Source organism: Anoplophora glabripennis, unplaced genomic scaffold (assembly GCF_000390285.2).
Source record: "Anoplophora glabripennis isolate ALB-LARVAE unplaced genomic scaffold, Agla_2.0 scaffold19, whole genome shotgun sequence".
Classification (NCBI taxonomy): Eukaryota; Metazoa; Arthropoda; class Insecta; order Coleoptera; family Cerambycidae; genus Anoplophora; species Anoplophora glabripennis.
The window spans coordinates 1,072,269-1,098,174 of record NW_019416327.1 but is presented as its reverse complement, the minus strand read 5'-3'; the positions used below and the strand labels follow the sequence as shown (position 1 = coordinate 1,098,174).

At 31.6% G+C, this 25,906-nt stretch overlaps 3 protein-coding genes across 4 annotated transcripts in view; 2 read left to right on the top strand and 1 right to left on the bottom strand.

Annotated features, from left to right (window-relative positions):
* Positions 1-857: 857 nt before the first annotated feature.
* On the top strand, positions 858-3,795 carry LOC108914748 (coiled-coil domain-containing protein 174). Its single transcript, XM_018720625.2, has 6 exons — positions 858-1,200; positions 1,260-1,444; positions 1,509-1,751; positions 1,815-2,143; positions 2,196-2,411; positions 2,985-3,795. Exons 1-6 carry the CDS (start codon positions 1,171-1,173, stop codon positions 3,722-3,724), a joined length of 1,743 nt encoding a protein of 580 aa, XP_018576141.1. The 5' UTR covers positions 858-1,170; the 3' UTR covers positions 3,725-3,795.
* A 931-nt stretch (positions 3,796-4,726) lies between these two features.
* Positions 4,727-5,962, top strand: LOC108914783 (60S ribosomal protein L30). Its single transcript, XM_018720667.2, has 3 exons — positions 4,727-4,814; positions 4,953-5,065; positions 5,647-5,962. The coding sequence occupies exons 2-3, from the start codon at positions 4,958-4,960 to the stop codon at positions 5,887-5,889; spliced, it is 351 nt and encodes a 116-aa protein (XP_018576183.1). The 5' UTR covers positions 4,727-4,814; positions 4,953-4,957; the 3' UTR covers positions 5,890-5,962.
* Positions 5,963-10,664: 4,702 nt separating this feature from the next.
* LOC108914845 (chromatin assembly factor 1 subunit A) overlaps positions 10,665-25,906 on the bottom strand; it is a 76,610-nt gene continuing 61,368 nt past the window's right edge. Inside the window, exons 3-11 of one of the 2 annotated variants that reach the window (XM_018720766.1) lie at positions 25,542-25,608; positions 23,694-23,807; positions 23,530-23,620; positions 20,364-20,534; positions 20,177-20,306; positions 14,910-15,054; positions 14,748-14,853; positions 11,357-11,395; positions 10,665-11,296 (exon numbers count right to left, since the gene is read on the bottom strand). In XM_018720766.1, the coding sequence (XP_018576282.1) occupies positions 11,093-11,296; positions 11,357-11,395; positions 14,748-14,853; positions 14,910-15,054; positions 20,177-20,306; positions 20,364-20,534; positions 23,530-23,620; positions 23,694-23,807; positions 25,542-25,608 (1,067 nt within the window). In that variant the 3' untranslated portion in view covers positions 10,665-11,092. The remainder of the gene's footprint in view (positions 11,297-11,356; positions 11,396-14,747; positions 14,854-14,909; positions 15,055-20,176; positions 20,307-20,363; positions 20,535-23,529; positions 23,621-23,693; positions 23,808-25,541; positions 25,609-25,906) is intronic. The other variant, XM_018720773.1, reaches the window with a different exon arrangement.

Sequence of the window (25,906 nt, the reverse complement as noted above, 5' to 3'; positions counted from 1 at the left end):
AAAAAAACTGCAAAATTTATAAAACAGTATTTATTAGCAATTTTAATGTGGTTATTAATGTTATAAAGAGGGATAATCCCCTCGATTCCAAATCATTGAGGCTAATTTCTAGCCATGGAATAATGGCGCGGTTATTAATGTTGCATACAAACAAACAATTCTATTCACAAACTTTATATTTTCTGTTAAACCTGTTTTCTAAACACACAAACAAAATGGAAAGTTGACGGAGAAAAAACAATCTTTTAAGAATATGAATGTTTTGACATCATAAATAAATAATAAATATTTTCCTTTTGTGTGTAAACAAACATAACCCTTTTCACTATATTTAATTGGAAAACTCAATTTAATATTTACTTACCTTTTTGCCAAAACTTCCAATATTTTTCTCATACTTACTACAAATACATAATATAATCAAGAAAAACGTCATGCTAAACAAACGTGAGTCGTGAATTTCAGTGTGGAAAAGTTAGTAAAAAATTTAAAGACACTAGATTTTACATAGTGAAAAAACTTGTAACAAACGTAACAAACTTAAAGTTACTTCCTTTTCCTCACCCCGTTCTTCGTGTGTCTGGACAAGCTCTATCCCCTTCTTGTTGCGTATCTGGCAATGCTAGTTGCACAGCCATGGTTTGAGCAGCCTGATCCAATTTAACTATTCATGCGAATTTATCCGTCTGGAGCAGTTTGAGCCCTATAAATTTTTATCGAATATACACGTCTGGAGCAGTGAAAGGGTTAAATCTGCTCATCCCTATTTGCAATCTTGGGAATTTTAATTTTGAAAAATTAACCTCAATCCAACCCACAATGTGATCCAACTATATAATCCAACCCCAACCGTCAACAGGTATGTTCCAACATGAGTCAGGAATTGGTTCCGAACTGTTTGAAATGTGCATCCAACTAATTCTTGCGATATATTCAGTGAAGACACATTTAGAACTTAGCTGGCCAAACATTTCAAACGGTTGGGAACCAATCCCTGACTCTTGTTGGAACAGACCTAACGTCAACTTGTGAACCTGACGTCAAATCGTCAAATGAAATGTCATGTCAGTTGTCACTTGCAAGTTTTACTAGTTTTATTTTTGTTTGGAAAAGTTGCGGGGAATGGAAATATGTACATGAATATATGTAGTGTAATTTGAAAGTATTAAAATGAGCACTTACGAAATTAGTAAATCATCAGTATGTATATTTTTTAATGTTACTTAAATATTTATTTACTTAGACAATGCATTTTACAGTTACTGAGTTTGAAAGCAGAAATTATTCGAAAACAACAAGAACTTATCAAGACGAAGGCTGATAATGAAGTGAAAATTAAAACCATTAAAAAAAATGCTCCATTGGAAATTAAAAATAAGGGCATCGAAGCCCGACAAAAGAATGATATTACGGAAGAAGAAGAGGATTTGTTAAAGCAATCAAAGTATGTTTTTAAATTAAACTCAAATAAATTTGTAATTAACTACCAATTACTACTTTTTTATCAGGTCAATTCTAGAAGCCAAATCAAAGCTATATGATAAACTGTCATCAGGAAAATTGACAGAAGAAGAAAAAGAACACAACAAACGGTTTTTGGTTCGATTTGATAAGAAAAATAATTATGTGAGCCAAAATACTGCACCTATTGACTTTGAAGATTCAGAGCCAGAAAGATATCCAGAAAGTGATGATGAAGATCGTTACCATTCAGACGAAGATGAAGTTAGCAAACACCCTGGAGAAAAATGGTATACTTTTTAATACAAGGTGCAAGATTTCATCCTAATTTTATATTCTTATTTATATTGTAGGGTGGATTATACCGATTGCTTGGGAAGAACAAGAAAGTGTCTTCAAAAAGATCTAGTGCATTTAAAATCTAAAGATGAAGAATTAAAAAAGACTATTGAAGCAAAAAATAAGAAACAGACCTCAAGTGAAGAAAAGTTTGAAGAAGATATTAAAACAAAAGATGAGGACATAGACAAAAAGCTACATGAAGATACGAGTGATAAACCACAAGAATCTGAGCTATTATCGAACGATATGAGAAGGGAATTATTAAGGCAACAATGGGAAAAGGAAGAAGAGGATCTGAGGAATAAATCAAATATCCATTATCAGGACATTTTGTTCGGCGGTAGGATAACTTTGAAATACTTCATCGATAGAAATTGACTAATTCTTTTTAGAGGCCAGAACACATGGCGTTGGTTATTACGGTTTCTCCAAAGACGAAGAGGAGCGAGCAAAGCAGCAACAAGACTTAAAGAAATTGAGGGATGAGACAGAAGCGAAGCAAAAGAGGGCTCAAGAGCTTAAAGCTGTTCGAGAAAAACAACTGGCAGCTAGAATAAAAGCTGCAAAAGATAGAAGAAGAACTAGATTAGGACTGCCTCCCGAAGAAGGTAACGTATATTTAACCAGAGGGGGTAACCACACTACCAAAAAAATGTACATATATTGCGGAAATCTCATGATTAGCAGGGATTGCTCCACGACGATTGTTTTAAAATGATTATTTTAAATGGAAGCTCAAAATTTGTTTAATTTTTAAGTTCAATATAAATTTCTGTTCACATTATTAGGACTGTGAATTAATTTTGAGGGATTTTTTTGTAAATTCAAGGCTTTATTGTGAAAAATTTACATTTGAGTGAATAAATTTTTATTTTGTTGCTTGCTGTTGTTGAATACAATGAACGGTTTGTCACCTGATACATTTAATAGTATTTAGTTTATATATTAATAATTATCCAGGCAGTATTTTTGGCACGAAAACTAGGTATTGACTATTGCATTACCCGCTGTCAGTAAATAATATTATTGCGGAAAACTGCGGGACTGCGGGTGGTTTGCTGTCAAAACTGCAAGATCTTGCGTGATTGTAGTGATTGCAAAGGATTGCAAACGATATGTACATTTATTCCTGAGCTTGGTTACCCTTTTGATTATTAATTAATTATTAATTGAAATTTTAGACCCAGCACCGAATGTTCCACAACCAGAGGAACCGGATGAGGACAAGAAAAAACAGGAGGAATTGAAAAGGCAAGAAGAAGAAAAAGAAAGATTATTAGAGGAAGCACGACAGAAACACATCCGACCTTGGGATATAGGCAAGGAAGGGGTAAAGAAACATTATGAGATGACACAAGAGGAATGGGTGGACAAGAAAAGAGACGAGAGACCAAAAGAATTCGCTCCACCGCAAGCTTATAACAAAAGGGATTTTAGAAGTAGCGTCAAAGCATCTAATTCTGAGGACACGGACAAATCTCTAAAGTTTACTACCAAGAAATCAAGGAATAGAAATAAAAATAAAAGAAAGATGCATACAACCGATACCTCTCATGAAAAGGGGATCGCTTCCATTGTTGAAGAAGACGTCCATCAAAGTGTTGCTACTGAACCAACACCCATAGAAGATTTGTGTACAGATATAGACTTTGACGATCGACTTCTAGCGGAATATAGTAAAGCAATGCATGATATCGGAGTGGCAGATACAAATGGTACGAGTGAAAGAAAGGGAGCAGAGATTGCTCCACCACCTACATATGAATATTACGGACCGAGCGGCACTAAGAGGCCTAAATCAGCAAAACCTGAGACAAATATTCAAAATTCCATTGAAGCTGGTCTAAAATTCTTGAGGAAACAAGTTGAGGAGAAACAGAAAACTTCAAGGCATCGAATTGATTACACGTTGCCATATTAGTGCATAACTATCTCCCTTTGCATCGTATATAGTTGTTGATTCATAAAATTAAATGAAATTTTAATATGATACATATTTCGTTTATTCTTTTCATAAGGATGTTCACAGAAAATTTACAATGTCCAGGAAATATCAAGAATTCTTGAATTTTATTGAAATTATTTAAAATTCCTTTATTTACAAGTTAATGCAACTGAATGTTTAATTAAATTATTCTAAATTGCATAAACCAACCTTTACTTGGTTATAGAACTTCTCAGATTAAGAAGAAAGTTATAAACATGGGTCGGAAAATATATTCTCAAGATCAGGGTTTGAAGTTGCAGTTCCAGAAATTGATTTTTAGAATATGCTGGAACTGCTTAAAAATAAACCAAAGGGGACAAAGGTCTATGACAAAAAAATTTTGATGATACATTTTTTCCCTTATAAAAAAAATTTAATTTATTATACAAAAATCAGTTCTTCCATTTTTTATTTAAATTACTCACTTTTGAGTACATCCAAATTTTAAAGCTCTCATACTAAAAAATATCTCGTTATAATAAAAAAATGGAGCAAAAATTTCTTCCAGTTCACAGTTTTATATACCCGCCCATGAATAATTCTAGTTAACAGCACCATTACCATTGTTCCTTATAAATGATGACAACCAATGAAATACCTGTGTAAATTTTAATTTGATTGTAGTAAGGCGTTTTGGATTTATTCAAGAAAATGTTTTGAGTAATTGTAATTTCAACACCCTGTATCTCGGAAACTAAATCGACCCATATTTATGCTATTAGAATTTAGCCAATTTGTGATATTCAGATTTCAGAGAAGCAAATTTGATTTACACCCTGATTAAAAATTTTCATTTGGTGGTATATTTATATATTGGGTGGGTGTGAAAGCCAAGGAGGGGTAAGGTTATAAAAGGAAGAACCGTTCAGAAAAAAATCAATTTAAATACTTTAAATTTACCGCACCGGAAGTATGTTGGTACAAGTGACCATTGACATTTAACCCAGGTTTGCCAACATTAAAAAACAAGATTTCTTCTCGGTCCGTCTGCGTTTTGTTGCACGTGGATTATAATAACTATAAGGTAAATTTGTTATTAAAACGATTTGTGCTATCAATTTTAGTGTATTCCTTTATTGTGGTTAATATTAGTCATACACCAGAAAATATATTTCTTGAATCATTACTTTTTTTTCAATATTAACCTCTTTTCTATTTACAGGCAACATGGTAGCCCAAAAGAAACAGAAAAAAGCTATTGAAAGCATTAACAGCCGTTTGGCTTTGGTTATGAAATCTGGCAAATATTGCCTAGGATATAAACAAACCCTTAAAGTAAGTAGATATTTTATTTACAATACTACACGATTAAAGGATACTTGAGCCCCTACAAATTAATTGTAAACCCACTGTGTTTAATTTTGCAGTTTGAATTGTTAGGAATATTGTAGTTTGAATTGTTTGTTTTGAAATTAGGATTAAAACTTATTGTAAAAGGATTACTATTGTTGGAAGACTTAACTGACTCAAAATATATATATGTATACATATTTATAAACGTTTAAATTTAAGATTTTGGAGGTGAATGCATTCTTCAAATATTAATTAATTTTAACATAGGTACTATTTTGCTTTATGAATTAAAAAATAATGATAAACTTACCTAATTGCAGTATAGTTCTTAATTTTTTGCATGTAGGTACACTGGTAATATTCTACACCGAATTGAACCTATAATTAGCACTACCTTGTGATAGTAGACATAGTATGTGTTCTCATTGCTCAAAATAGCGAACAAACAACTATAACATTTATAATAAAAATGTTTTGAAAAATTAAGTCACGATAAATTCGTTATTTCATCTTTTCATAATAAATGATTTACATTTTTTATAAAACTATAATTTTTCTTGTAGACTCTACGACAAGGTAAAGCCAAACTTATCATCATTTCCAACAACACACCTCCACTTAGGAAATCAGAAATTGAATATTATGCTATGTTGGCCAAAACTGGAGTTCACCATTACACAGGAAATAATGTCGAACTAGGCACAGCGTGTGGTAAATACTTCAGGGTGTGCGCTATGTCCATCACAGATCCAGGTGATAGTGACATTATTAGGTCGATGCCTGCTGGTGATGGAGGACTACAGTAAATAATTTAAGTCATTGATAATTTCTAAATTTTTATTTCTATGAATGTAAATTAAAATAGAAAAGTTAACAGTGTTTCTTAATGTTCCAATCTCTTAAAACCTAGATTTATTAGATTTTTCATTTAGGATAAAATATTAATCAGTTAAAATTAGTTACATTTTACAAAAAATATGGAGTTTATTAACTACATTCAACTATTAATTTACTTTAACTTATTAGCTACTTAGAACTACAGTAAAACCTCCCTTTCCGGACACCTCCCTTAAACGGGCACCTCTTTTAAGCGGATACTTTTCATGTGGCGGAAAGATTCCCTATATTTCTCTTTAACCCTTTCGCTGCGCAATACGTCTAAACGTAACTACCGCTCCGTGCGCGAAAGTTTATCGCGTGCGAATATATACGTCTGGAGCAGTTAGACCACTTACAGTTTTACATTATGTTGTGTTAAATTACGATTTATGATCAATTTTACGATTTTATTTTGAATAAAATACAGTATATATGTACTAAATAGAAACTGAAAGAAACATGAACAATTTTGGTATAATTACCAGCACCTCTTTCCATAAAAATATTTGTCACAATCGGTATAAGCTCGCCCGCAAAAATTCGCCTTACCAATTGCAATAACCCAGTCACTAATGCGCATGATTGCGAATATATGCAGTTTGAGCAGCCTGATCCAATTTAACTATTCATGCGAATTATGTCTGGAGCAGTTTGAGCCCTATAAATTTTTAGCGAATATATACATCTGGAGCAGTGAAAGGGTTAACAATTATACCTCTCTTGACCGGACCCTCTTTTGTAACGAAGTAAACCTCTTTAGGACGGACACGAGCGACATAACTTTAAAATGCAGTACCGATCTCGAATTTCAAGCATATCATAAATAACATGGAGAATACAGAATCTGCTACCCAATTGGGGATTTCTCATTTACAACAAAATTATCAGTTTATGAAAGTTTACTTGACAACAAAAAGTGAAAATGTCGTTGAATTATAATTTGAACTCAAAATATTTTAGCATTTTTCATTAAGCTTGAGAATTTTAGTTTCATTACCTACTTGCAGGTGTTATTTCTTCTGCAATTTATTTGAAAATGTCCGTTTCTAGTAAAATTTTACATACAAATTTTCCGTCTTGTTTTAAAATAATTATGTTGATGTACATATAATAAAAAAATAAATACTTATTAATGCAGATTTAAAAAATTTTTTTAAATCATTTAAAATTTTTAATAAAAAGTGTTCATTACTGTGTTTAGTTTGTGAATCTCAGAATCAATGATTTCTGACATTCACTTAGTTTAACTGAACTACATATCAATCCACCTGATGTGATATGACAACAGGGTGTTAGGTGGCCAAAAATTGAATGGCCAATACTAATTGAGTGGAGTAATGGCCGAATATGCTACTATACAGGGTGTTTTTAAATGTAGTAGCAAAAGTGGTACCAGTGAATGTAGAGCCAAAAATAAGAGGATTGAAGTAAAAATACCTTGATGAAAGTTGCACCCCTGAGGCGATATACCCTCTTAAAGGAGGATATTGAAATTCACATTTTAATTTTTTTCTTTAACATGAGGAATGCTAGAGACACAAAACTTGGTATGAGTATCCTACTAATAAAGAGAACTTTACAATATTTGTTCGATCATTGGCGTATTTTATAAAGAAGTGAAAAGTCAACCCCATTGCAATATTTTGTTAGAAATTTTTTATATGACAAATTATTTAAAAATATTTATTGGGAAGACATGATTTATTGCGCAACTTTTTTACCTCTTGTAATTTTTCGATAAAATTGAGTTTTCTATTAAAAAAATTAGATGCGTCATCATTCACTAAAGGGGTACCTAACTGCGAAAATTTGTAAAAATAAAGTAGGCGGATGTCATAACAAATAAATTGTTATTTATCATATTAATAAATTGACACTTTCTGTCAACCAATAATTAGTACCAATTGATTAATTTATTATCAGATAATTATGGCAAATAATATTTATACCAATGACGAACATGTCGACATGCTCCAAGTGTTTTTCGAATCCAGAAAAAATAGTAACGCAGTAAGATTATACCACTGAAGATATCCAAACCGACCGATTCCTCATAGATAAACATTGGCCTCGGTGGAAAGAAGGCTTTGCGAAACTGGTAAAATTCAGCACAATCGTGAGGGTGTCGGAAGAAGGCGTAATGTCCGAACTGTTGAAATTTAGGAAGCTATACTGGAACATCTAGAACAAGACTGGTACAAGCACAAGACAGGTGTCCATGTCCAAGCAACTGCAAGTTTCTCACAGTCTTGTGTGGAATGTAGCTCATGAAAATATTTTATACCCTTTTCACCATCGACCCGTGCAAGAATTAATATTTCCAGGCATGACTTGCACAATGGGGTACCTGCACAAAGTACACTTGCCGTTAGAGAACGGTTAAATTTAAATTACCCAAATCGCTGGATTGATCGTGATGCCCCCGTTTGTTGGCCTGCACGTGCACCTGATCTAACGCCTATGGATTTCTTTTTGTGGGCACGTAAAAAAAATATTGTTTATGCCACTCCTGCTGCCTCCTTAGAGGAACTACGCTTAAGAATATTTCAGGCAGCAGATGACCTTCGTAATAACCAAGAACTGTTTGTGCGAGTGCGTTATAACTTCAACAGATGTATTAGGTTATGCTTGCAGCAAAATGGAAATTATTTCGAGAATAATCTTTAAATGTAATTTTACATTTCTTGTTTTTCGTTTGTATTAAAATTTTATTTCAGATAAATAACTACCTATTGCATGTCTCATCATAAGATATCAAACATTTTTCATTAATTAATAGCAAATATTCTTAGTTATTATTAAATTACCAGCTTATTGACAAAAAGTGTCAATTTATTAATATGATAAATAACAATTTATTTGTTGACATCCGCCTACTTTATTTTTACAAATTTTCGCAATTACCCCTTTAGCGAACGAACGCATCTAATTTTTTTTATTAGAAAACTATCGGCTTTACCAAAAAATTACAAGAAGTAAAAAAGTTGAGCAATAAATCAGTCTCCCCAATAAATATTTTTAAATAAATAATTTGCATCATATAAAAAATTTCCAATAAAATATTGCAATAGGGTTGACTGTTCCGTTTCACTTCTTTATAAAATATGCCGATGATCGAACAAATATTGAAAAGTCGTCTCTTTATTAGTAGGATGCTCATACCAAGTTTCGTGTCTCTAGCATTCATGTTAAAGAAAAAAATTAAAATGTGAATTTCAACCCCCTTCTTTAAGAGGGTATATCGCCTCAGGGGTGCAACTTTCATGTAAGGTATGTTTACTTTAATCCTCTTATTTTTGGCTCTACCATTCACTGGTACCATTTTTGCTACTTCATTTAAAAACACCCTGTATATAACGCTTGTTTTGCAGTGTATTGGTGCGAATTTCGTGATTTTCTGTGAAGTATTTAGTTTTTACTGAAATCACGATAAAATTTGTATAACAGTGATAGTGGTGTTTGTGCGTCTTCATTCTTAAAATTCTCAATGAAAAGACAAAGGAATAAAGAAAGATGACCAATGGGAATATAAAGTCTTCAAACCCTCACAATCCTTTATTCTAAAATTAATTATATACGAAGACTAGTTTCGACGTCAATATTACACCTCATCTGGAGCTCGATTCTTGACGGTGAAATAAGAGAATGCTCCCTAGGGAACGTTCCCTCATTTCACTCTACTACTGTTCTATCAGAAAATTCATAATGTATTCTCGACACAAAAGGATCGAGCCATGAAAGTGAAGAACGAGGAACAATGTTGTCAAATGTACCGACCAATCAGAAAGCAGTGAATAGGCGGTAGAATGAAAACTAGTGATGAGCTAGTCATGAAATAAGTGCTACTTTATTTAGAGTTATCGTTATTTGTCTGTCAGTGTCAGGTGCAGTCTAAAAAGGAAAAGAAAATGGAAATTAATAAAAAATTGAAGCTAAATCCCGTAAGTTCTAAACAAAAAAAAACTTCTAATAGAATATATTGAGGGTAAAAAACAAATGTATACTGGAAAGTTATCACTCGGTTAGTCTAGAGAGAAAACGAGGGCTAACTGGGAAGAACTTACAAATATTTTAATACTATATTAGGCAGATCCATTTTATTTTATTATGATTTTATTCGTGTATTGTACAATCCTTCAAGTAAATACAAATTATATGAACGTTTCCTCAAATTTCTCGAAGGATATCACCACAAAACAGTAGCTGGAGATATTACGACAGATTGCGAAATTCGTAATTTGTGTAATATGTCAAAAAATATAGGGTTAGGTTTAATGATCCCTGCTCGTTCCCCCGAAAATATCGGTAGAAGGAATAGGGAACAATTCTTCTACCATTACTCAATAGAACACCATTCAAGAATACCGATTAATGGGTTTTAGTAGAGACACGTACCCTTTCTCTCAATCCTACTCCCTATAATTCAAGAATAAAGTCCCTGGTCATACAAGGATATCCTTATATGATCAACAGTAGAGTATGAAAATTAAAGTTTAACCCTTTCGCTACGGCTATAATATAATTTTTTCTGCTTGCCACTTACATGTTCATAAAAACCTATTTAATTAAAATTAATAAAATTAATTGTGCATCTCCTTTATTACCATAACTTACTTAAGGACCATCCTGTATAATATCCTAAATACCTTAATTCTTCTTGTGCGATTGAGAATCCAGATGTCACTGACAAAAAAAAACGTCATAAAAACTAGATGTTTATTAACGCCATAATATTTACAATAATTAATCATACATTACTTGCCCTTAGATTATTTAAGTATGGACTGTTCTTCGTTATAAATAAAAAACTGCAAACTACGGGAGTAATTAATATTACAATTCATACAGAGTCCACCAGGACATTAATCCTTCCAAGGAAATATAATTTATACTATCAAAATGATACACAACCCAGTTCCTCTGTTAAACACAACATTGTGCTGTACTGACTAAAAAAAAGGCAGAACTGTACATCCTTACGTTGCTACGAACAAATTGAATAAATAAAATAAGATTATTGTCAGCATCTATTAAAAAAACAGTACATTGTAAAAAAATAAGAAGAAAAACGGGAGGAAGAGGATGGCTTTCTATACAGTGGGGATCTGAAAAAAATGACAGGACCAGCTCTCATCGGGACAAGGACAAACTTCTTTCTCTCTTCGTATCTCCGGCTCCGTGTTCTCCCAGTAGTTGCTGGGGCGAGATTTTCTCGAAAAATGGATGCTGTAAGGCCTCCTTCAGTGTGATCCTTTCTGACGGCTCGTATTCTAACATCTTGAAGACCAAATCAAACAAGTAGTTGTGGTCTGATTCGTCGCTCTGTTTGTACCTCTGCAACAAACAAGAAAATGACAAATATCACATTTCATAATAAATAAAATACAATATTACATTTTTTCCAGTGGGGTTGGAATTAAATATTGAATTGGCCTGCAAAAAGTCGGAATTTTAACTCTGTAGATGGATTAACTGACATGCAGCATATTGATGTTAAGGGGGAATTTCTGAGTAGAATTTTTTTTTAAATTTCTTTTTTGCTCATCTTAAAATTTGTACTCTTAAGAATATTGTGTGTAACCTTCATACTGGAATTTTAATAATTGTGGAAGTTATCGACAATTTACTGGAATGTATTAGGCATCAAGATAGGAAGAAATGCTGATCACCATTGATACCTTATCACCACAACATGATAAGGGAGGATTTAGCGGAGGCAGTCACGAATCACTGCAGAAGTTGGTGCCACTGCTGCGGAGGGCTTACTCTATGGTCCAGGTATCGCAGATTAACGGTTGAGTAAAAAAAAGTTACCTCAATGTAATGTTACACAGGGTGTCCCGAAAGTAGCGGGCAATATTTCTACAGGGTGTTCTATGTCAGAAAAGACTTCCTAAGGAAATTATAGCCACTTAAAAAGGGCAACTGATGGTTTTTTCTAAATAACTCTGAAATCAGTTGAGATAAATTTATAAAATTTGGTAATTAGCTTAACTCTTGCGTGCTGTCCTCTACTAAAACGAAATTTACAAATTTTCATCACATACGTTCGAACACTGAGGGGTAACATTTACCATAACTTTTTTATGCGTCGACTTTTTTGACTTTTGACTGAAAAGTATTCAGAGTTTTTTTAATAAAAAAAAGGTACTCTTGGTAAAATGTTCCATTTGTGTGTAAAATCCGTTTAAAAATAATGTTACATGTGTTAATCACCGGGAATCAAAATTGTCAATATTTTTTATCATCATTTTGAATAGGCATTGACAGTTCAATTATTTACTTCTTGTGAATTGTTATTATCACAGAAATTTATAATTTTTAATAAATTATTATTTGACAAAGTAAAAAAAAAACAATTATAATTATTAAGTAGTAATAAACTAATAAAAATAATTGAAAACCACACTATTGTCTTATCTTTATCTCGATAGTAATTTTTACAGCAATGCTCAAACGGATTTCCATTTTGCTGAATACATTTTTCAGTTCCGACATCAAATTGCCCGAGAAGAACTTAAAAATTCAAAATTATTTTATCTGATTTGATTTTGTAGCGTAAACTACAGCCTTCATCCTACCCCACAGAAAGCAATCTAGAGGATTTAGGTGTAGAGACCGAGGTGGCCATGGAATGGGACCACCTCCACCTATCCACCTGCCAGGAAAATGATCGTTTAACCAATTTATGACATTATGGGTAAAATGAGGTAGTGCCTCTTCTTGTTGATAGTGTAATGTTAAGCGTACGTTTAAAGGTGTATCATCCGATAGTTCTTTTATATCATTTTGTAGAAAGTTTAAGTATCCTTCTGCATTCAGACAAACGGGAAAATGAATTGGTCCAAGTAGCTAGTCCCCTAAAATTCCTGTCCACGCATTTATTGCAAATCTATTTTCAAAATTTGTGCGCCGTATTGCCCGTGGATTATCGTCTGACCGGAAGTGGGTATTATGAATATCTACTAGCTCTACATTCGTAAAATATTGCATTTTCGACTGATAACAATTCACAATGAGTAAATAACTGAATTGTCAATGCAAATGACGCCAAACGCATTTTTGTTATTCAGAACATCCGACAATAAAAAATATTGAAAATTTCGATTTCTGGTGATTAACAAATGTAACACTATTTTTAACAAAACATTCTACCAATATGAACCAAGAATAACTTTTTTTTACTAAAAAATTCAGAAATTTCAAACTTTTCAGTCAACACATAATAAAGTTATGGTCAATTTTACCCCCCCCCCCACTTCGTTTTTGTAGCGAACTGAGCATGGAAGTATTAAGGTAGTTACCAAATTTTATAAATTTATCTCAACTGGTTTCGGAGTTATTTAGTAAAAACCATTATCAGAGTGGCCGTTTTAAGTGGCTATAACATCCTTAAGGAAGAATTTTTGGTACCACGTTTATATAAAAAAAAAGTAATCTTTTTCGACATAGAACACTCTGTAGAAATATTGCCCCCTAATTTCAGGACATCTTGTATATTATGTAATAATTATGAATTATTTACAGAAGTTGATTTTTCCAAAAAGTGAAGAATATCATGTGTAAATATTATTATCTTGACATTCCAGGTACTGTAAAAGTTATGGGCATTTACCGAGAAGCTGACGAGTGGCGAAGTTTCAAGCACGTCGATTTTTTACTAAACTTCAAATGCGATTATCTCAAAACATACTATTCAAAGACGTTTCTCAAAATATTCAGAAAACGGCTCAACTGTTTCCTTCCAAAATTTGACACATTTTTTCGAAAAGGTTTGGTACTTACATAGGATTTTTTTTTATCAAGCCAGAAAGGTCAGAAATTAAGGTTGAAAAATGAATTTCGTGAAAATTTGTTTTTTTTTTTTTTAAATCCTACGCTGCGAAGGGCATCATACATTACAATTTGAGCATCTTTTTGAAATTTTTATAATTTTGTCGTAACTTGGATAAAATCGAATAGATAGATTCTGAGATGATAATTCCTAAAATTCACCTATTTTTTCCGCTGTCTGCTCAGATGTTCCCCCTTAATATAATGGGACATAAAATTGCCACGTGTATTAGTGATGATCGTTCATGAACGATCCGGTCATAATCTTCTAAAAGACCGCAAACTGAGTGCCTGCAGATCTGAACTGGAGAGGTGGTGTTGATACAGAATGAAAGCCACGAAAGATCGACTCTATGATCTATGATTGGGTATCGATACTCTGTAAGTTGGTATTGTATGTTTGTGATCTGAAATCTAAATACTGGACACTCTAGTCTGAAGCGGATGTAGTTGCACATTCTAAACTTATTTCATTTTTACGAGTACTTGCAGAATTATTATTCGTAAAATCTTCACTAACTGCCACTGTGGGGTGAGCTAATTTTAAATGTCAAATTAGACTGCCAATTGCTCCACTTTTAAAAGACATAATTTTGGAACAAAAGTTGGATTTTGCCTTGTCACCAACAGTTCAAAAAAAAATTCCATACACTATGTCTTTTTTTGGTTTTAAGACATTTTTTACATTTTAACCAACAGTGGAATATAATACACCTAGCGAACTTGCCTCAAAGACTGCTGTTATAAAACTAAACTAGATAAAAATTGTTTTAAATTTTGAGATATAGTATAGGCGCTTTTAAGGGCTCCAAGAATTAAATACGACACAAAATCTGTGTCTTCTATCAAAATTACTTCTTTACCCTTTATTAGCAATTTACTTACTACAGTCCGTAAACCTTAAGAAATTTGATATTTGCAATAGGAAGGAGTATAAAGCTAATTAACTTACCATGAGAGGCTTGCAATTGTCTCTGACGTATCTTCCTGCAGAACTCTTCTCATCCCACTCCAATTTTCCCCTATAAAAATATTTAGTTTTTGTCTTTCGAGCCATCCTACAAAAATAATCAGGATTATTGCAATTCGCGAATTATTAAAAGTATTTACAGACCTGACAGGAATTTCACCTAGAATTCGTTGCATCATAGCGAGATGTTCTCTATTATCGTGCGTTTGGAAAAGAGTTATGCCGAGGTACAATTCAAATAGGATACAACCTATCGACCATACATCACAAGGCTGTGACCACCCTAACTCTAAAACACAAGAAAATATTGTATTTTTTATATTATTGAAAATAAAAAGTCGCGTAACATTTTTCCTTTTATTTTTCTCATATTCAGTTCAAACGGGCACTAATGAATTAAAAATTAACTTTTCAAAATACGGTAATTTTCATAAATGAAATACTGTACAAAATGCTACATAAGCTCAATTTGGTATGATCTAAATAAGAATCTAAGTACTCAGCAAAGAACAATGTTAAAAAATCGGCATTTTCTGCCCATCCGGGGGAAAGTGTGCAATGCTTCCTCTTTTTTTTTTTTTACTAATTTTGGGGTGCTGAATACGAATCCGTCATTCTTATCGGCCAAAAATGTCAGGAACACAGAACGCCCCCTTTTTTTGGAGGTGTATTGGAGTTGACATTGTAACTTGCAATTATTAGTGGTTCTAGGAGCGGTTAATTTTTGTACGACTTTATACTATAAAAACACTGTACTTTGATAGCTAAGCAGAAAAACACCAATCCACCCTCTCACCCCTTCCTAAGAAGGGATTATTTCAATATAATTGCTATCCAGTTATTTTTTTTGGGTTATCCAGGGGAAAGTGTGCAATGCAATTTTATTGATTAGTTTTTGAGTGTCGAGTACGAATCCGTCGCCTTTATTGCGTAAAACTGCCGGGAACACAGTAAAAACACCACTTTTTGAGGGTGTTCTCATTCAGGTCATTTTTCTGCTTAACTATCACAGTACAGTGTTTTTAAAGTATAAAGTCATACAAAAATTAACCTAGAACCACTTGTAGTTGCAAGTTATAATGTCAACCCAATACACCCCCAAAAAGGGGAGTTTTCATTGTGTTCCCGACATTTTTGGCCAATAAGAATGACAGATTCGTATTCAGTATCCCAAAAAAACGCCTATTTTTTAAAAATTTGATTAGTTACAGCGCTGTCACTGAAAGCACGATATAACACATAGACCCGATGATAAGACTTTAAGATACTACGAGGGTTGCATTTTATATTTCGGGAACAGAAAACAGAAAAGAAATTAATCATCGTATGCGGCTTTATTGTTTTTCAAAACATTCTCCATGAAGATCAACACACTTCTGTATGCACTTGAATCAATTTTCTAAGCACTTTTCCATTCCGATTGAGGTACCTCCAAAACATGCATTTTGAAGGCAACAACAGCTTCTTCAAGCGTTGAAAAACATTTAACTTTGTAATTTATTTTTGATGTGCAGGAACAAAAATGTCATTGAGTGCCAAATCAGGGCTGTACGGCAGATAACTCATCAATTCGATTTTTTCAGTTCTCAAAAACGCCTCTTGTTTGAGCCGATGTGTGAGAACTCGTATTGTCTTGGTGGAGAATGATGCGTCTCTGGCGGTTAGTTTTACTTATTTTGCCAAAGTCTTCTGTCAATGTGTACCATTCAAAATTGACCGTTGAAAGACCCACACAGTCAACTGTTGTTTACTTTCGAGTTCATACGTATAAATCCATAATTGTTACAATCCATACGTTACGAAGTCATAGAGGTGTTTGAAGTATTGCAATCATATTTCTTGAGTATTTCTTTCAAGCAATCGATATAAGCCTTTTTTTGAGCGTTTATCAAATTATGTGGGATCTAACGTGAAAAAATTTTTTTGACGGCCTAATCAAGCATTATTGAACGCATACCCAAGGGCGCCTCAATCTTATGATAAGTTACATGACGATCTTGTAATATTAGCTCAGGTCCAGTATCAATGTCTTCTGGAACAATAATTGATTTTGGACGATCTTCACGAAATTCGACGGTGAACGACCACGGTCACGATTGAATTCCGTATACCACCGATATACAGTGACTTACGATGCTGTTTTATCCCCGAAAGTCAAATTAAGTTCAACGATGCAGTGTTGTTGAGATAATCCAGGTTGAAAGTAGTAGAGTATAATTGCAGGGAAATGTTCATGACTTTAATTACATTTTTTGGCCGAATAAATTTTTCAAATCACTGTAAACAACACCAACAGTGCCTGTACGTCAAAACGTTATTAGTAAGTATACAGACAAAAAGTCGAACTTTAAGATCAGTACGTCGGTTGTCAGATGGCAGCACCAGGATCGTCCATTCCCGAAATATAAAATGCAACATAAATTTGATAAAACAGGTTTCATGTTTTAGTAATCCTAATATACACATAAAATAAAGTCATAAAATAGCCCAATTAAATTTTTGTTGACCATATTTCACAAGAGTTTCTACTAAAAAATATTAAAGTGCTGGAATGAATACATCTTCACTGGAAACTTTAGAATTAGAAACTTTTGTTACATTTAATGTAATGTGTAATTTTAAAATATGGATTAATCACAACGAAACGCTGATGCAATTATTGACTTTATCGACAAATCATAAGTTAGAATTATTTACGTCTATCAGAATATGCTATAAAAACATAGTCATTTTCTCTACCAATCCTTGGGAAAAATTGTACAAAAAAAAAATTAAAACAACCCATCACTTGTATTATAATACTGATTAAATCATGTATTATCACTGCAAGTTGTACATTTTTAATTTTTCTTACGTTTATAAAATATTTAGACTTTATAGTGTTAATTAATAGCGTGACATATACAGGTTATTTCTGCTAAGCGCATTAATAATCATTCTCTAAAAATAAATTCCTAAAAGTGTTTTTCTGTAGTATTTATATCCCTACCTCAAATATGACCTGAAAATACGGATTATTTTTGCATCGAATGACTAATTGAGATTAAAATCATCAGCGTGTGAAAAAAATATACAGGGTGTAACTTTAAGTAAAGACCTCATTAGGGGTAGTAGTATAGAATATTAATACTAATAGAATACTGCTAGAATACTAATCTGAAATTAATTTCTCTTAAATCAAGTAGATAGTCGAGTTATAATTAGTTTTTTAAACTGCACACAAATTTAAAATTATTATTACTAATCTAATAACATTTGAAATACTTTTCATTTCAAGTTAAATAAAAACATTTACTATTTTCTTAAAGCACTGTGTTTAGTTTGTCGACCTCAGAGTCAATGACCTAGTTTAGGTGAACTATATAACAATCCACCTGATATGATATGACAACAGGGTGCTAGGTGGGCAAAAAACAAAATGATAATGTTAATTGGGTAAAAGGAGAATAGCTGTGTATGTGGCCTTATTTTATTTACATTTACATTTATTTTACTTTACTGTTTAACAGCTTACCTGATGTCTTTACTGCAAACAAAATAGAATTTGTATTGTGCAAGCTTGTGTTTTGTTAATTTTATTGTAAATTTTAGGGGATATTTAGTGATGTGTTTGTTTATATTACATATTTGTTAAATATCTGAATATTACGAAAAAATAAAAATAGAAAACAAGAAATACAAGACATAACAATGTATGCCGTAGCTAACTCGATATGTACTCGCGTGACTCGAGCATACGGTGTTTCAAGGTTACATCAGTCAGTCCAGTGATTAGTTCAAACAAATTACACTTGCAGAGAAAAACAATTCTTACCTGGACATTTATAAGTGGAAGTGGTAAAGGGGGCTTACAATAAAGGTAAAAAAAATAAATGCATCAGCAGGGGTGGCGGAGGGTTGATTTGGGGGCTTGAAAAATTGTGTTGTGATTTTGAAGTGGACTGTATTTTTCTTGTATGATGTGTTTGAATGGAATGAATGATTTAATTGTTATATTATGGTTTGCTTTTTACAAGTTTTGGAGTGAACTGCACTCTAAAATGTCTGTGTTGTAATTGTGGCTAGATAAGAGATATACAGTGCTTTCGAAAAGTAACGAATAAATTCATTATTTTTTAAATTGAGAAGTTTTCGAAAAAATACCTCGTCACTTCCTAACACATTGTATCATTGGGATTTCTGGTGAAAGTTGCCGTCAAACAAAAGAGTTGTAAATCATGCAAAAATCTACAACTTTTGTCGAGGTCACTTTTTAAAATAACTTCAAACTGTCCGAGAAAAATGTGAAAAACTGTATTTTTTTCTTATTTTTTGTTTATTTCCGCAAAAATAATTTAATTTTAACGAAACTTGGTGAAAGTATACCTTTCTGTGTCTTAAATAACCACAAATTTTTTTAGACAAAAAAATCAAGAAGTTTACGAGATATTCATTTCTTCCCGTCTGAAACACTTTTTTTTTCAAAGAAAAATTCTACTTAGAAAAATCATCGTACAGAGTTCTGCCAGTGATTATTTTGTTTTGTTTTGACATACTTTTTGGTGAAATAAAAAAATCTGTAGTCACAGTTCAAAAATGCAAAAAAATAAAAAAATGACTTGTAACAATGAATTTTTCAGTAATTGTTCATAATTTGAAAAAAAAAAATGAATTTTTCTCGGAAAATTGAAGGTTATCTTAAAAAGTGAACTCTACAAAAGTTGTAGATTTTTGCATGATTACAACTTTTGTATTGGATACTTTTTTGTTTGACGTCAACTTTCGCCAGAAATCCCAATGATACAATTTTTCACAACCTTTCAACCCCCCAAATCAACCCTCCGCTACCCCTGCTCTCGCATTTATTTATTTTTTCGGTTTATTATAAACCCCTTTACCATTTCCACTTATAAAAGTCCAGGTAACAATTTTATTTTTTTCCCTCTAAATGAGTTATTTCGATCGTTCTAGATGTGATATGAAAATTATGAAGAAAAAGCTTAAAAAATCAATTTCAACAATGTAACTTGAGAAAATTAAATTATTACATTCATTTCTAAAGGTCAAAGGTAACCTCTGTATAAATATCACCACCATTCAAAATTACACCCTGTATATTGTAAAATTTCCTGTTGCTTGTTATATCTTCAACACACACACATATTAAGGATCATAAATAAAAATTAATTATTTCCTGCAGAATTAATAAATATTTCGAAGTTTGGTCCATTATCTATAATTAACTTGGATTTTCCAGTGTTGTGAAAAATTATAAATAAGTAGTAAGTCTTCCTTGAAAATATAGAAACAAAAAATCCTTTGAAGTCAACTGAACTTAAAATATTTTTGTCCAATTCTTATTAACCGTTTCCGCTTCTATATCATACGCCTCTAACTAGTTTTTAAATTCTATTGAAAGATCAATTACTCACCTAATATAACTTCCGGAGCTCTATAGTGACGAGTGGATACAATCGTACTATGATGCTCATGATCAAACGTCGCACTACCAAAGTCAATTAACCTAACATCAGTTCTTTTCACTCTTTTTACATCTCTCCTCTAAAACAAAACACGAAAATTCATCCAAATGACGAAAACGGACATTGCCTTACTCACCTTTTTACTATTATACACTAAGTCGTAATCCGAATCGACAAACAATATATTTTCCGGTTTGAGATCGGTGTGTGTTAGTTTGTTATCGTGTAGAAATTTGACGGAGTAACATAATTGGTATCCTATGTGCCGCACCTGGTCCAACGGGTATGGCTGGTAGTTGTTGTCTTTCTGCAAAAGACGTTGGAAAAGGTAAAATTGAGTTTTTGTAACTGTAGGTCTGCATTTTAGTATGTCAAAAATTTTACGATTACTATTTAAATCTCGTTAAGTATCATTTATAATTCATTTTGGACTTTCGGTTAGAATTCGCTTGAATAACAGACCGCATAAACATTTGATTCAATTTGAATCATGAATACCTACGGAAAGCATAACAATGATATTCACAGAAAAGTGGAAATTAATATTATTCTCGCTGTGAAAGTATGATTTCATTTTGATCCTAAAATATAGCTTACTATTTTTAAGATAAACAGAACTATCTAATTTTAGAGATTTTCAGTGTTTATAAATAAACTTTTATGATGGCAACACTTATTGACTTTTTCATTTTTTTTTAATCAATGGATATAAAAAATTTATACATTAAAAAATTTGAGTATGTAGTAACATTGAAAATAATTCTAAAATATCTTTTAATAAGTGAAGTTATACCGGGTGTTTTCTAAGGCTATGTTATAAATTCAACGGGTTGTTTCTTGGACTATACTCAAAATAAAATCTTACCGGACAAAAGCATTAAAAACTTATTTATTCAAACACAAATTGAAGCTGTTTGGTGCAGATTAATGAAACTTGAGCTAATAAGGTCAAGGTAAACACTTTATAATTTCGACACCAACGACTGTATCGAAAATTTGATAAGCTCATTCAATTCTCAACCGCGTCTAAGAAAAAAGATTTTTTCCATTTTATTCCAAGGACAACTATTTTTTTTATTTAAAATAAGCTTACATCGCTTAATAAATCGAAAATAACATCAAATCTAATCGTTTCACAAGAAAAATGTAAACTAACTTGTTACAAATAGAATTTAAGATTTTTCAGGAGCCCCCCTCCCCTTGTTATTCCTTAAAAAATAAAAATGTACCCTAATGGAATTATAGTTTTTCACGATTGCACTAGTTAAAATTATACAGGTTGTCCAGGAAATGGTGAGAAATCTCAGATATTACCAACTCATAAAATATACCATTACTTTTTTTTTCACTATTATAATTTTTTTTAACGAGAGTGGATCAAATTTGCTACTTATATGTTTTCGTGTAACTTATTACTATTTAAGCAATTCAATGTTTTATCCTTTTTTTAATAATTTGAAAATATTAAATTTGTAAACAAGGGCATAGGTAATACTAAATTATGGGATACCAACAAATGAAAACATTTAGTACTAGGTGTTACATATTTGCTGTTAACGTTTTGATAACTTCAAACAGCTATAACTTTGTTAACTTAAATGGAACACCATGTATTTCTTTACTCTGTCGTATGCAGATTGAAATTTCCTTTCAAGCCATATAATCATTCTTAGGGTTGCCGTTGCTACTTTTTAACATATTTGCAATTTTCTATTTTTTGGACACTTTTTCTCATATGAGACCTGTGTCAAGTTGGCCATGACAAGAAACACTCCAAAAACAATTGAAATAACTTGATATTTGTCAAATTACTATTGTGTCTGAATAGTTTTTGCTGAAAATTTAAATAAAAATACCTGGGGATCGTTTAAATTATATTAATGAAGATTATTATAATTTATTTGTTATATCTAAAAGTAGTAATGGCAACCCTAACAATGCTTATATGGCTTGAAAGGAAATGTCAATCCTCATACGACAGAGTTAAATAATACAGGGTGTTCCATTTAAGTTAACAAAGTTATAGCTGTTTGAAGTTATCAAAATGTAACAGCAAAAATGAAACACCTAGTATTAAATGTTTTAATTTGTTGGCATGCCATAATTTACTGTTACTTATACCCTTTGCAGGTACCAAATCCACTTTATATCATGCTCCTAAAAAGAGTTATTAGCATCTCCGCGGACCCTTGCATCTCTGTCAAATATTTTCTTTTAAAAATTAATATCTCAAATTTCACGTAGAATCCGAAAATGCAATAATATATTTATTTATTTTCAAATTTTTCGGATCAGTACTTTTCTAGATATCGATCGATGCAGTTCCCGGTGGGACACCCTGTATTATAAATATTTTTCTTGAAATAACAACGGAAAATCGAAAAAAAAAAATTTACTCGACTTTAAAAAAAAAACAATTACCCATTAACTCTCGTTAATTGGACGCCCTACTTCCCAACACGAACGTTGAACGAAACACCTGTCGTGCGTGTTGCATTTTGTAATCGATTTCAATTGTATAAAATGTAGCGAATTCAAACTTTATTAAGTGCTATGGACGAATGAGTGTTTTTTCAGTCGTAAATATTAAATAGTAGGTACCACTACTTTTTGAAAAGCAATGATACTTTTATAATTAATATAGTATGTGCATACCTGCACTACAAACTGAATAATAGTTGACCATATTACTAAAAACTCATATTCAATAATTATAAAATAGTAAAAACGTTGACAACATTAAAGTTAGGTTAGTAACCGAACAGTACGGTAGGTCAAGATTCACTCGCGATGTAGGTCAGCGGTCATGAGCGGTCCAAAAAGGGATTTAAATAATGATTTGAAAATTTTTTTTTGCAGCGTAAATATACATTTTAAAATTTTTTTCATCGCATATTCGTATTTTACTAATTTTTCCCTATCCTCCCCTAAAATTAATGACATTATGACTGAACCACCCTGTATAATGTATAATAATAAATATTTTTTATATAAGTTTTTATTTGAAATTTCACTGTTTTTGAAAATACTAAAATATATATTTAAAATCTGCATAAAAAACTGATTATTCATATTACATGTTTTTGCTAAAAAAATTGTATGTTAAGGGGTTAGTGTCAAGAATTTTTAAGGATTTGTTACACAATTTTCTTTTGTAATTATACCAATTATTATTTATAATAAACGTTGGCACTAAAAAAAATTTGCAGATTTATATATCATTAAAGCCTTTTAGTATAAAACGATACACAACCTTTTGAAGTTATTACAAACTTACAAATTAACGAAATGAGATTACTTACCAAGAAATCAAAGACACTAAGCCCTAGCATCTCAAAGGCAATACACATGTGCCCATGATAGTCAAACCAATCCAGCATTTTTACGCAAAGGCTAAAAAATACGTTTACATTACTCTTTTCAAAAATTTACCATTTACGAGAAGCTTAGAAGCCTTCATGCTTACTGTACACAATCAGGATCCTTGTCGGCTAACTTTTCTAGTACGTTAATTTCCAATTTAGCAGCCTCTCGGTACTTTTCTACATTTTTAATAATTTTCAAGGCCATGGAATGATCCCTGAAATAGTTTTGTACATTGTAGCGAAATATTAATTTTAGAGTTTTGACTACAAAACAAGTTTTACAAGAGGTCATATTTTTAAAAGTAAAAAAAAAGCCACCACTGAGTATTAACAGAAATTTTGGACAGCTTAAAAAAATTAAATCAATCTAGTCATATAATTTTGTATACAGGGTGTGTGGCGAGTATAATCTATAAAATTAAACTACAGTTTCCCGTAAATATAAAAACATTTTATGAAAATTTAAATTGATAATTTTATGAAACCGAGTGCAAACGTTTATTATTTCAGTTTCATTCTGTGATATTTTTACAAAGACCATCCAAATAGATAAAGATGTATGTACTTGTATACGTGAAAAACAAAATTAAGAATAAATTATTCTGAATGATAAATAATTTGTAGATTTAGTTGGTCGTCAAAAAAGTGTTGAATGCACCAAATTTGAATTGATTATTATAAAAAACGTGTAAAATATTTGAGAATTACTAAAGAAAAAATAAATAAAACTAAAACCTATGTTCAAATGAATTATTGTCAGCAGAATATTGCAAGATCCTGTACAGTAAATTTTTCCATATTTCTGGAGTTTCTATGGGAAAGATTTTTCCTTCCTTTTGAAAGACAGAAAAAAATAGTTTAGGTATCAGCGGCGGAAACCGCATCTCGATATCTCGTTTCATTTAAGATATACAGGGCGTTTTTCAATTTTGACCGTTTTTTTATGATGTCCCGTAATTTTTTTGTTTATGAAAATATTTAATATAGAAATATTTTCAGTTATAACGGAAACTATTACTCCTTTAAATGGAACCCTAGATGTGTTCAAATTCTTAAAATCTGCTAAAAATATTTGTTTATGTTATTTAACTATTTCTTGACAATCAAAGGTGACATGGACATATTTAATGTATCGATGAAAAACTGAATTGTTTCAAGAAAGACTAATTACAAAATATTTTTTTGTTTCGCGTTTATGGCCCAAAATATATGTAAATAATATAATGTATACGTTTTTCCATTTAAAAGAATAAAGGTTTGTGTTATAACCGAAATACCGGAAGTTACAGAATAATACAGCTTACGCCACTGAATTTTACTATAAAAGCTTATAAAACCAACATCTTAACAAAAAAGTTTTAGAGCATTACAGAAAACGGTCAAAAAATTGTAAAACGCAATATATCTCAAACGAATCAAGATATCAAAATTCGGCTTTTGTAATTTTTTTTTTTATTAGAAAATCGAGTCTGTGACGCCTTAGTTACTTTTTTCGAAAAACAAGTGAAACTCGGTGATAGTGTCGAACTTGGCCCACCTTGTACATAGGTACGTATAGTACGCGCGCTTTAAGAACAAGAGACAAAAAAATTAGTTAATTTAAGGATTTAAAATGTGGTTTAAGGATACCAACTTTCACGCTGGTGGCTAAGTTTATGTGATGTCACTAATGTAATGTTTGATACTTGTCATTTACCATATTCCAAAAAATTAAGTGAACTTATCGAAGAGCTCTTTATGCATAATGCATTACATATCCTTGTCAATATTTTCTTTAATCTAATTTAAAGCTGCCTGCTTACGTATTTAAAACAGGTTAGCATTTTGGACGGCCAAGAATATGTTTTTACCTTTTTTTATCGGATACTATCTTGGCGGATATTTTAGCGCGAGTAGGCGAAATATTGTTGATTTTAGTTAAAAATAACGTTATACTTTGCTATACTTACATTTCTAAATCCTTCACTTTGACTACTTTGCCAAAAGTACCTTCGCCGAGAGTGCCAAGTATTTTATCTGCAATGCAACATCAGGACTTATTAGTAATTATCAGTGATTAGATTGCCGCATAATGAACTGTAATTGTTTTACTAATAATTAGTATTACATATCCTCCAAATTTCTAATTTTAAAAATTCTGGTCCTTTAGAAAAAAAAAATTAAACGGAGAAAAATTATACTTAAATTTCAAATAAAATGAAAAAAATGATAAAAAATTAAGTTTTGATTTTAAAAAATTAAATGTAAAAAATCTTCAAGTATGTCAAAACAATATACTTAGTCCTATTCTATTTGAACTATTTTCAAGTATATT